At 32.1% G+C, this 12129-nt stretch overlaps 2 protein-coding genes across 3 annotated transcripts in view; one reads left to right on the plus strand and one right to left on the minus strand.

Annotated features, from left to right (window-relative positions):
• Positions 1–1171: 1171 nt before the first annotated feature.
• Positions 1172–5201, minus strand: S (EGF receptor activation regulator Star). Its single transcript, XM_088187081.1, has 6 exons — positions 5045–5201; positions 4256–4409; positions 3612–3832; positions 3312–3518; positions 3031–3240; positions 1172–2482 (listed from the first exon to the last, which is right to left on the minus strand). The coding sequence occupies exons 1-6, from the start codon at positions 5177–5179 to the stop codon at positions 2339–2341; spliced, it is 1071 nt and encodes a 356-aa protein (XP_088043207.1). The 5' UTR covers positions 5180–5201; the 3' UTR covers positions 1172–2338.
• A 3500-nt stretch (positions 5202–8701) lies between these two features.
• Ent2 (Equilibrative nucleoside transporter 2) overlaps positions 8702–12129 on the plus strand; it is a 19439-nt gene continuing 16011 nt past the window's right edge. The window contains exon 1 of one of the 2 annotated variants that reach the window (XM_088186728.1): positions 8702–8881. The gene's annotated coding sequence lies outside the window, so the exon portion shown is untranslated. The remainder of the gene's footprint in view (positions 8882–12129) is intronic. The other variant, XM_088186726.1, reaches the window with a different exon arrangement.

A 12129-nucleotide genomic window follows, 5' to 3' on the forward strand; every position in this document is an offset into this window, starting at 1 on the left:
CTATATTTTTTTAGAATATATTTATATAAAACATTTATACAATAATAACATGAAGGAAAAAAGAACAATCGTAAATTTTGATTTGAGACCATTTGTTTTTTTGTATATGTGTATATATAGAACGTTTACATAAATCGTCAATTGGCATGCTTTCGTTTCATATCGTGTGTTGTTTGTGTGTTGTACTTGTAACATTTGTTACAATCGATAAGGGTCAAATGTGAGTTAGATTATATACAGTTCACTCACACGCTTTGATTTAAAAATTCCGTCTTCCTTTTTTATTTATATATATATATCGTATTATTCCTTAATTTATTATATTTATTTTCACCGTCCTTAATCTTTTCAGTATTTCGGCCCTTGTTTTTTATTTTAATATATATATGAATATAAAGAACGTACATTCTCGACTAACATTCCTTTTACATGTTTTTTTACAATGCGCTATTTGTATACTGTAGCTTAATTAATTTAATGGAATCGATCGATGGGGAAGTTTGCATTTTGTTACGAACATCTGCAAAAGTTCATCGTCAAATATGCAAAATTGCACCGTTTGCGTTAATTCACTTGCAGCCCCTCATGTTAGTGATATTAAATCCTTTTATATTTTATCACTATTTTTCAGTAAGCACAAAAATCAATATTTATCATATAGTGTAAATATATATAATTATATAAATATATATGTATAAAATACTACTGTTCATATTGAACGATAAATATAAATATTCATCTGCAACTTAAATACATTTTTGAGTCTCCGAAATTTTATTTTAAACTTATTGACAAATATATCAAAAAAGATAATACATAGTACAGTAGCAGCATAGAAGAATGTACATTTCTAGAATAGTACTTTTAACAAAATCGATACATTTTTAGAAGTCATTCGATTGATTGGAAAAATAGTAATGAATAATATAAGCGACTGAAACATATTTCTTAACGCAATCATTAATCTCAGATTACGTCTTATCTTGTAAGAATCATATTGAGTTTTAAGGTAAAAATAATGCTCACAAGGTGCTGGGGAAAAATGTTACATATTTGGGTATAACTATTATAACCAAAATATATCTAATGATTGTTGAATTTTTGTTTTAATTTTACATCCCGATCCACAATAAGTTCCTTTATTTTAAATAAATAAATAAAAATCAACCACTATTTACGATCGTGTAATCAGTACGTACATATATAAATATAAAATAATTACATAAACTATATCATAAGATAGGCACAAGTATATTGTATCACCGAAAAGGTTACTGTAAATTCTGAAAATAATATCATTACAACGTAAAAATATTTCAAGCTAAATAATACTAATCGAAAAACTTAAAAACTAAACCTGGAATGATGACAATTAAATTTAACTATCCGTAAAATCTAAATGTACGTTTGAATAATTTAGTATGAATTAAATTTAAAATTACACTTCACAGCTCGTATCAGTACAATAAAACTACCCGTGTATAGTTTTCTTTTGCATCGCTGACGTCATTTAAAAGATCGGATCGTGCAATTTTAAAACACTCGAAGAGTAAGGATATAAACACTAGAAAAATAAATCAAACTGATTTAAGGCCTCACTGTAAGGCAACGTCGTCCGTTATGACAATATCGCACACCGTCAATCACAGAATTGTTTGTAGGAACTATTTTTAATCATATATCTACAGTTTAACAATTGTTCCATGCGTCGATCAATAGCCGATCTTGCGATCGTGATTTAAATTCGTATATAAAGTTTAAAATGTCGATCGGCTCGGTTAAATAATGTTCAGTGTTTTTCGGCAGTTATTGTAAAAAACACTGATAAAATAAACGTGCAATGATGTGTGGTTTTTAATTTAAAACATTATTTCGAGAGTTTCTTAAGTTCCTACATAATTACATAGCTTAAATATTAAAATGCTATTTAACATTAACACAACTATAAGAGCCTAAAAAAATATATATTTATATTATATTAAATTAAAACTGCTATATAGAGAGCAATGATTCAGATTCTGCATAAAAGGGTCAATAGTTACATAAATGTATATATTTCACGTAACATAAATGAATATTTACAATACTGCTCATATCAGCGGGTAACATTTTGTTATTAAATGTATTTTAAAAAGTCAGTTAAAAGTTGATGCGAAAATTGTGCGTTTATACACTAAAATAAACGATGCAAATTGGAACATGCAATGATTTAAAAAATTTGATCTTTGTTTTCTTGTTTAAAAACGGCCAAATAGATATTCCTAAAATTAGATGTAAATTTTACATTATATATAATTTAAATGTGTCATAAGAAATTCAGTTTTTAAAAAGATTCGATTTAGATCTTGAGCGTTGGTAAGTCGCGAAGCATGTAAATTACGCTGCTCTCCGTTTTCTTCGTCACTATGTATCCTCTAGCAGTCAACAATTCTTCTATGCCATCTGCTTGCTTTCCGGCGATTTCAATAATTGAAATATGAATCTAGAAAATAGTAAAAAAAAATATTTAACAAATCATTTTAGGAATATCAGTGACAGTGCGTGAGTTGTAACTTGGGAGTAGAAAGTTATTGTTCAATGTACAGGTGTATTGAGCACGCACAGTACAACGCGGCAACCGTTGATTTAAAATTAAAGATTATTAGAACGGAAACATACATGTAAAATCGAACATAAAAATATTTGTTACTGATTTTAAACGTTTTGGTAAAAAATAAAAGTGTTTCATTCTTATATTTCAAATTTGATATAATCATAACTGTCAACAATAATTGCCTCAGTCGAAACTTTCAAAACAAACAAAAGCAAGACAACAACTGAATGAGTCTTACAATGATATAAATATGGGAGATTAAGATAAGACATGTTCATTATATATTACTGTGTCGAAGCTAGACTCTACACTACAGCCGCTTGTGATTGTGAATAGCTCCCGACCACTGCAATAGGATCGTTTGCTTGTGCAATTGCACAGAAAGAAAGTGAACAGTTTTATTGAAAATTTTTAAATTAGATAGTATCATATCATACTTTTCCATCATGCGGTAGATTCATGAAAGCCGTAAGTTCGCAACCTCCGCACGAAATTGATAAAAAGTCAATGTGTTGATGCTGAGACGCCAACAAAAAAGAATACAAAGGGAAGCATTTAACTCTGGCGCTAAACTCTTCGCCGGCACTTCCTACACCGATACCGACGACGCCTACTTCGTCTTGGAATCCGCTCTCTTGGTAAGTTATCTAAAATAAAAACATTATTATACATACGTTACAAAACTTATTGTTATAAATAAAAAAATAATTGAATATACTTCTTTGGGATGCACTGATGTGCTCAAGCACGCTTGAGCCGTGAGCGTGTTCGGTTCTTTACGTCGAGCTCTTAACCGGAAATAATCATGAGCATCGGGGGTCACCAATAGGCCGCGCCAACCCAAAGTCTTCTCTAACCATTCTGTGTGAGATTCTCCCTTCACGGCTGAACCGTATGCGCCCAGTTCCACAAAAACGCCATCACGCTATAAGTAAAATAACATTTATTGTGCGTGCTGTGGTGTGTGCCGGTGCATACATTAATATTCACCAGTCAATGACAATTTAATTGAATTTACTTTGTAATTAAGCTTTTGAGCCACGCATGTCTCGACGTACGTCGGCTCCAGCTTCTCTTCAATAGAAGGATGAGTGTGCCGCGCATGCGGCGGGAAAGGTTGAGCAGCGCTGATCAGTATCCATTGCCGCATGTAGGCCACTAATTTTTCGTTATCTTGTGCAATATTGGCCAGTTCGCTTTCCTGTCTCATGTTTTGTCGGAACTGCTGCTGTCCCATAGCTGATAAACAATTTTTATTTTATATAATTTGCGACGGGTAAATTATAATTAAGAAAATAAATGTATAAATATAATAGACAATTATCTATTATGCAATGTTATTTATTTAAATAAGAATAATGGAATTATTATTTTATTCCAACACACTTTTTAACTTTAAATTTAAAAAGTAACATATTAAATTAAATGATAAAAATGCAACGATGTGTTGACTACCTACCAATAACGATAAATTACATTGATTTGAAGGTTTATTACAAGAGATTTAATCATCTATTATGTGAATAGATGATTAAATGGCATCAGTGTACAGCAAATTTTGCATACGACAAAAATTTTAATTACTTAATCTTTTTTATACATTCTTGTTATTATATAAAGCTATATTGAAAATAGTGATTTAAAATTTGATTTGGGTGTTACCAGTGTTTTCCATGTATATCAAAAGAATAGTAATGGCAGTGAAGAACGACACGAAGAACAGAGCCGCCTCCAGAATCTGGCGCCGGGGCTCGTTACTCGCTGGCGGCGAGTCGACGACTCCCGAAGACGGTCGCACTTCGACGGCGACATTTGCCTGAAAGCGTTACGTTATGTTAACATAATTGCGTTTTGGTATCTATTCGTGCATCCACTTGGTAAGGGTGTTTTAAAATTAACGCAAGATTTGAATTTGCGTTCATTTGTGCAGTAAATGTTGGCAACCAAGTAAAAGCTAAAAGTTTAGGGTTAGTAAAAATGGAGCATTACACGATACGTGTTTTCATTATTGAAAATTTAATAGAAAATATGGTCGGAATAGTGTTTTAAGTTCGTCAACTGCGAAGAGATTAATTGAAAAATTCAGAGACTGGATCAGATGGAGACAAGCCCTTCAAATGTCAATATCGAAGCAGTGTGTGAGAATGTTGGTGACAATCCCGGAACATCAATTCGGCGTCGTGGACAAGAATTGATGCTCTTTACAGCGTATACTCACAAAAGATGTGTGTCTTCATGCTTACAGAATTAAATTAACACAACAACTGAACCCTAATGACCATGCACAGCGAAGAGAGTTCGTTGAAGCAAACGTCTCATAAAAGACAATAAGATTTGATATGAAATATAAAATATGTTGGTTTAATATCTTCAACCGATAAAAAATGGCAATTGCCAAAGGGCTATTATGCCGACGGTTGTGATGACTAACAGGTGCAAAGTTGTGTTTACCTTGCGCGGGGCCGAGAGAGAGCATCTCGAAAACAAAGAGCGCAGGAAGCGGCCTCGGGGCGCAGACCCCGAGGCACCCTCGCCCTCGACCGTCGGTCTTTCGGCAGGACCCTCAGCCTCCGCCCCCATGCCCATGCCTTAACTTTGCGGACGGTCCTAAAACTAATATGAACGGCCATAACCCATACGAAAATTACATTGTTTCTTTATTTAAAATTATGCTTTTCATTAGTAGTAGGCCTTCCACTTGAGTTTATAGTTTTATTTTTTACAAGAATATTATCTAATATGCGGATTGTCCATGCATGAACAAAGAAAACAACTATATAAAATAATGGCCAGAAACTAGACATATGACCGACATTAAACTTTTATTATTAACAATATGACTGCAAGCGTTTAATTTTTAAAAAATATGTTATATTTTTTTATTATAGCAATCTTAAAAAAATATACAGATTGAAAAAAAACTAATTTTTCTTAAAATATGTCATAAAATGTTGTAAACGTTCAAATTGAAATAATAATTTGTAATTAAATTTTACAACTTCAAAAAATTTGCAAAGTGGCACTTTTGCATGATCAATTTTTTTGATCAAAGTAAATTTTACTAGCAATTGAAAAATAATTTCTAATGCATCTTAGTGCGTCTTCTGAAGACATTTTTTACTTCAACTCCTGTAAATATATTAAGAGCGAGATGAAAAAAATTATGAAAATTAAGCTAGATTAAGAAATAATTAATATAAAGTCTTTCTGTTCAATGTGATCTTTGCAGTTGCGTTCCCATAGCCAGATTATATTCTTCTTGTGATAAACCATCAAACACCTATCATCTTGAAATAAAGCATTTCACAAGGAATACGACTTGTAAATATCTATATGTTCACATAAACTAAAAAACTGCCTAAAATCTAAGTAGTAGATAACGCATTGTACTCCAAACTTGAATTAATTATTTTCTAAATTGTTAGTTTCAGACCATTGCTCGATTGTTATTTATATTTAATGCCAAAGTATACTAACCAGTGCTGTAGTCGTGAAATTCGCAAAAGGTATACGGTATCTCATTTTTTGTACAATATCGTATAGCCTATATTAACAGTCAAATTAGCATAAATATTTATTATTATTAAGTGCTGGCTTCTTGCACCGAAAGGCAAAAAAGATATCTCTAATGGGTTTACAATATTATTCAGCAAAATTTATTTTATTTTTTGTCTGATGATAGAATATTTAGATTTAACCAGAAGATATACGCTATTTATTCAAATATAGTAGATGGTATACGGCGTATACTCTCCACTACTGTCCTTATCTTAACTACGTTTAATTATTGTTGAAATTATGAAATGAAACACTGTAATTATGTAACTCTGCACAAATCGTTTCAAAATACATTTATACGTATTTTGAACTACACTTCTACAATTTCTCTCAGAGGACTAGTGAAATAGCAGTCTTTGTTTTTAAAATGCTTTGTTCCACGACAACGGCTCCTACGTGGCTTACACCAAGTGAGGCGCGACGACAAAGCGACAGCTATTCTGATCATAACAAAGGTTATTTAGACATGTCAAAATACATATATCAGAACATTATTCTGTATGGATTTAGTGTTTAAAAAAATGAGGATGCGTATTTTGCTCAGAACAACTAAAAAATATATATAAACTGAGAGAGTTGAATTTGCTTAATCATCCTGTGTCGTGTATCACTGTATATGATGACCAGACACATATAAATATTTTTTATTTTTTTTTATCATATCTTGTTTTTCTTCATGAATCATTTAAAAGCGAAACAACGATATATTGTTGCGCATGGTAACAGAGAGAAATGTAAATGTCGATTGTTGTGCTACATTTTGAAAAACATCATAGCAGTAAATAATATTTTTTTTGAAGTTCGCAAATAAATAATGTTTATTAAATATTTTAGTAGATAAAAATAACAAAGAAAAATATAATTGTATAAAAAAATAGAAACATAATAAACACTACATTAGATAAAATATTATTAATGAGATAGTTGATCTCTCCAGATTTAGCGATATTTTTAAAGTTAGGATTATACGATGAAAGAAATAAGCGTAAACATTGGTCAGTATGTTCACACAAATAATTTCAAACAGTGACAAAATCTTTCGATGCGGAAATTCAAGTAGAGGTTGTATATACAGATTTTGAGAAGGCCCTCGACAAAGTTTGTCGTGGGTTATTATTGAAAAAATTGTCAAACCTTAGTTGCTCGGGTGATTTAATTCGGTTATTCTCGAGTTATTTGAGTAGACAGTTTGTACCCTATGGTGGCCGATTGTCAAAAGAATATTTCACTCCTTCGGTGATTCCTCAAAGGTCCATCTTGGGTCCTCTGCTCTGTATGTTATTTAATAATGACATAAATACGACAGTTACAAATTCAAGTTTTTCAAATTAAATTGTATAAATGCATTCGATCTGTTGCGGGCTCCTTTTTTCTACATAATGATTCAGACTTTCTATGGAGATAGGATTCCATTAACCATTTTCCCTTTAGTGTCGAAAGTGCCATACTGTTCCATTTTCTCGATCCTGTTCGCCATCAGTTTATTTCTACGATCTCGGTAGGAACATTTTGGCTATAAAAACTTCCACTAAAGATTTCGGAATCACTTTTGAGAGCAAGTGGAGGTACACATACACATATCTACACATACACGACGTCTGTGATAAATCTTCCAAGATGCTCGGCTTTGTTATGAGGAACGCCTTTCACTTTGACGATCCGTCAATTATTCGCGTCTTACATGACACCATAGTTTGTAGCATTCTTGAATCGGGATCTAAAATTTAGAATGCTCGAATAACCAAATACTCCCTTTGAGTCGAAAAGATTTTAAAAATGATTTTAAGATACCTTTGTAAAAGGATATTTGGTTATTATCCGTTCTTATATTCCAACGCATTTCTTTTAGGAACGTTAGGATACGATACGCTGAGTTCTCGCAAAAAGTTGTATATTGCTAAGCATTTCTTAAAACTACTGAAGGGTGCTGTCGACAATCCAGCTATAGTTCTAATTTTGGGTTCCAGAACGTCTTCTAAAATCACGATCGCGTCCTTTTTTGATAGCCGTTGGGGTTAAGACGTCCGCACTTGCCGACTTGCCTATGGCTGTCACCATCCGGCTCTTTAATACGCTGGCATTGCACATTGACCTGTTAAATATCAACTACGAGGAGCTGGTCCGGTTCCTATAATTTAATTTTGATATTTTATGATTTTTTAACTATATATTTTTTGTGAATTTAAATAATACAATTATTAGTTTTAATAGTTTTAATTTAATTTAAATAAATGAATAAATATGGAGGTTATAAACAGCTTTGAAAACATAACGTCGCGTCTGCTCTATAAGTGACCAGTAAACAAATATGTTATTATCGACTGGCCAATAATTACGGCAAATAGGCAAATGACGGTATTAAAAAATCAAATGCGGAGTATGCGCAAGAGCATCTCTTTATTCTGTTTATATCATGGATACATCAGCACAACGAATACAGATGTTTTCAGGTTACAGTTGTAAAAATAAATACGTTTAAAGAATGGAGCAATATGTTTTTAAACGAAAGTAGCAGTCCATGTCGTTTGTTACTATTTATTATAACAGTACGGCCGGCGATTCGATGTAGCGACAGCCGCATAACGAGTTTCCATGTTTATCGAAAGCGAGCGCGCGGCTGTGTAGGACGCCTCGCGCTTAGCGGCTGACCGCAAGCTTCCCTCGAAGTACCGGGCGACTGCAGAGCGGTTTCGTCTCGCCATCTTCGTCGTCTCGGACCGTCCGCCCCTGGTGAGTTCGACCACGTGCACCCCAATGTTTACGCCTGCGATCCCCCACACCAGGTCGATTTCACCCCTCCCGGCTTCCGTCGCTGCAAAACTGACCCCCGAAAAATACCATATTCATTCATAGTTTTGCCATCCCGACTTTCGTCTAGGTTATAAACGTGTTTAAGTCGATCTTTTTCGGGAGTACGTGGGTGGGGGTTAATTCATGTCATCGCTCTACAGAAGCGAGTGAACAATTACAGTTAGTCGCTCCTCGAGTGATTTATTTATTTTTAAATTTAAACATTTTATGGCCGATAATTTCGCGGTTAGATTCGACAATCTTATTTTTCTGCGATAACTTTTCGTCGAACAACTAAATTGATAATATTTTATTATTTTGCGGTAACAATTTTATTATTTATATATTTCATTCAAATTTGATTCACTTTTTAATACAATTAAAATATCATTTACCACTCGGAATTAATGTGCCGCTTTTTTCGGGATTCGTGTTGTAGGGTGACCATCATTTCAGACATTTATTATATATGTATATTTTTCCTATTAAAAATATCTTTTGTTTAAAAAGTAACACTTAAACTGCCATTTATAAAAAAATTCTCATAAACATTTTAAAATTTAGTTTTCGAAGATTTAGAGGGGACAATTTTCAAGTCAAAAGATGCATGATTAATTGCTTCGAGACATTACGAAAACTTAGGGTTGTCAAAAAGCTTTATATTTGGGCGCCACATCGATTGAGCGATGAAAATATATTGGACTAAATTTCTACTTAAACGTAATGAAAACAAGTTTTTTCTTAAATAATCAATCACTGCTGATAAAAAGTGGATTCAGTATAACAACATCAGTCGAAAAGGATCACGGTGATCCAGTACAAACCATCACACAGAAGGTCATATTGTGTATCCCGTGGGATTGAAAGTGTAACATGTGTTGCCTCCGAATCAGACTAACGATTTCATTAAGTACTGCTCACAATTGATCAAACTGAAAGAAGCAAATTACAGGAAGAGGCCAGAGTTTGTCAATGAAACGGACGTTGCGGTTCTCCATTTCTTGACATTCACTCGACTGGAATGTTTTAGTGCATCCGCCATATAGTTGTTATTTGACAATTTTTCAGCTACCAAAACCATTCAAAATAATACATAATGTAACATGGTTAAAAACAGTATGAATTATTGTTCTTTTAGAAGCTTGTTTGTTTTGATATGTTTGATCTTATTGTGTATTTTATAATTAAATTACATTTATCCAAATTTGTTTATAAGCAATACGTAAATATAAATGTTAATTATCATACACAAATAGCCCATAGTAGCACAAATACTTTGCATTTGTACCGACTTGTTATTCTATGTAATAAGGTGATCGGACGTTCTCTTCAAAAATTTTGTCCTCCTTGAACAAAAATGTCCGAAATGACCTTTTTTATTTTATAAGTTCCCGCAGTAATATGTCCTCCTTTATCTTCCTCAAACAAAAATTTTTAAGGTGGCCTTTGAACAAAATTTTTAAATTTTCAAGATGACTTCTTTTTTAGCTCCCATAATCTGTCCTCCTTTATCATCCTCGATCAAGAATTTTCATGATGTGCTTTCTTTTAGCATAGTAATTTTTCCAATTTAATTTATTCTCCTCGAACAGAAATTCCCTATATGACCTTTTAATTTTTAGTGTTCTTTAATATCTTCAAAATCTGGTCACCTTATACGTAATAAGTAAAAAATTAAAAACAATCTTATTTAGTGTTTATTTATTTACTATTTTTACTCATTGACTAATTTATTAATCAATCCGTGTTGTTCAAAATAAATAAAACAATTTAATTTCACACGTGGACAGTAATCTTTATTATAATTCACCCAAACCGGATATTGTATGCTTTATCAACTATGGAGAAATATAGTTTATAGATATTATAATTCATAAATAAGTATATGTATATCTTCTAAACATAAATTATAATATGTCTTAAATAAAAATTGTGAAATGCTGGTCACCCTATATCAATTTGTCCTTAAAAGATTCGTAGCTACCTCCCATAGTCAATTTAAATAAGAAATATATTGTAATGTTTTGAAACTACTTAGTCAATTACTCCTGTGTGCATTGCAACATTGAATAACAGCATACTAATATTAGTAAACCACTTTTACCAAACATCTTCACCTTTAGTAATCTTAAAGGGCAAATTGTTGGCAAAATATCCATCACATCGTCACATTCCTTGGGTTGGTTATCTCTTCAATACTCGCTTTGTGTTCCAATGACAAATGGCTTAAGGTGACCATTATTTTAATAACGTTTTAATTGAGACTTCGAAAACTAGTTCATATAACTTGTTACGAAAGTGAGTTTAGATCGGCGTGATTAATTTCTAGTATATAAACTAAATTTCAGCATATCTCTTTGTTACTCATGGTGAATTCCTAACAATATGGTCACAATACACTACACAGTTTGTTCATTTTCGATTCTATTTCGAATATTATCTCTTGTGTCAGTGATAATACAATATATTTGTAACATTCCTCTTAACCATTATTTATGTTGACATGTTTTATGTGTATGCATTACTAAAGTATGCTACTAAACATTTATTTGTATTTGTAAATGTGAATGATTATATATTGTACATAGAAAATTGCTGACAAAATAATGCGTTGCAAATTAGATAAGAACGTCAACTTCACAATAACGATGAAGACATTATGTTCTGTTTGCTTTTGCATATATGCAAAAATTTCATGATGCATCATTAGTGTACAGTTGTTCATTATCTGCACAAGGTTACCCTCCTCTCTTTGTGGTTTAAGACACAGAGAATATTGTGATTGTCGGTGAGTATATTCAAAAATTGATGCACCCACATGTGTTGGTGGTATCAAATGTTGCATTATTTTTTATTGAAAGTCACGAGAAGCTGTTTTTTTATGACCTCCAAATGTTTTTAACACATCCATTGAAGGTTACATTAACGAAAAATAAAGTTTATCTTTGATATCTTATTCAGTAGTAAAAATCGGTGTAACTTGCGATTACAACATATTCACTTAAAATGTTCAACTGAGATTACAATATATTTATATGTGGCATATGTCATGATCGTATCAGCCGTTTGACATTAAATTTATTATTGATATTTCATTGATGTAACTGATTAGTGCTTTAAAAATAATACATATTATTCTTCAATAAAGTGAAAATAGCGAAAAATATATTTTGGGCTGATAATAGTTG

Source organism: Plectrocnemia conspersa, unplaced genomic scaffold (genome assembly GCF_051122295.1).
Source record: "Plectrocnemia conspersa isolate PC_06_02 unplaced genomic scaffold, ASM5112229v1 ptg000005l, whole genome shotgun sequence".
Taxonomy (NCBI): domain Eukaryota; kingdom Metazoa; phylum Arthropoda; class Insecta; order Trichoptera; family Polycentropodidae; genus Plectrocnemia; species Plectrocnemia conspersa.

What these genes read in the sequence shown, in the direction of transcription:
- S (XM_088187081.1), bottom strand. Translation starts at nt 5,179, where the DNA reads ATGGGCATGGGGGCGGAGGCTGAGGGTCCTGCCGAAAGACCGACGGTC. An exon ending in CTCTCTCGGCCCCGCGCAAG is followed by an intron (nt 4,410 to 5,044) that starts GTAAACACAACT and finishes TAACGCTTTCAG; the next exon opens with GCAAATGTCGCCGTCGAAGT. An exon ending in GATATACATGGAAAACACTG is followed by an intron (nt 3,833 to 4,255) that starts GTAACACCCAAA and finishes ATTGTTTATCAG; the next exon opens with CTATGGGACAGCAGCAGTTC.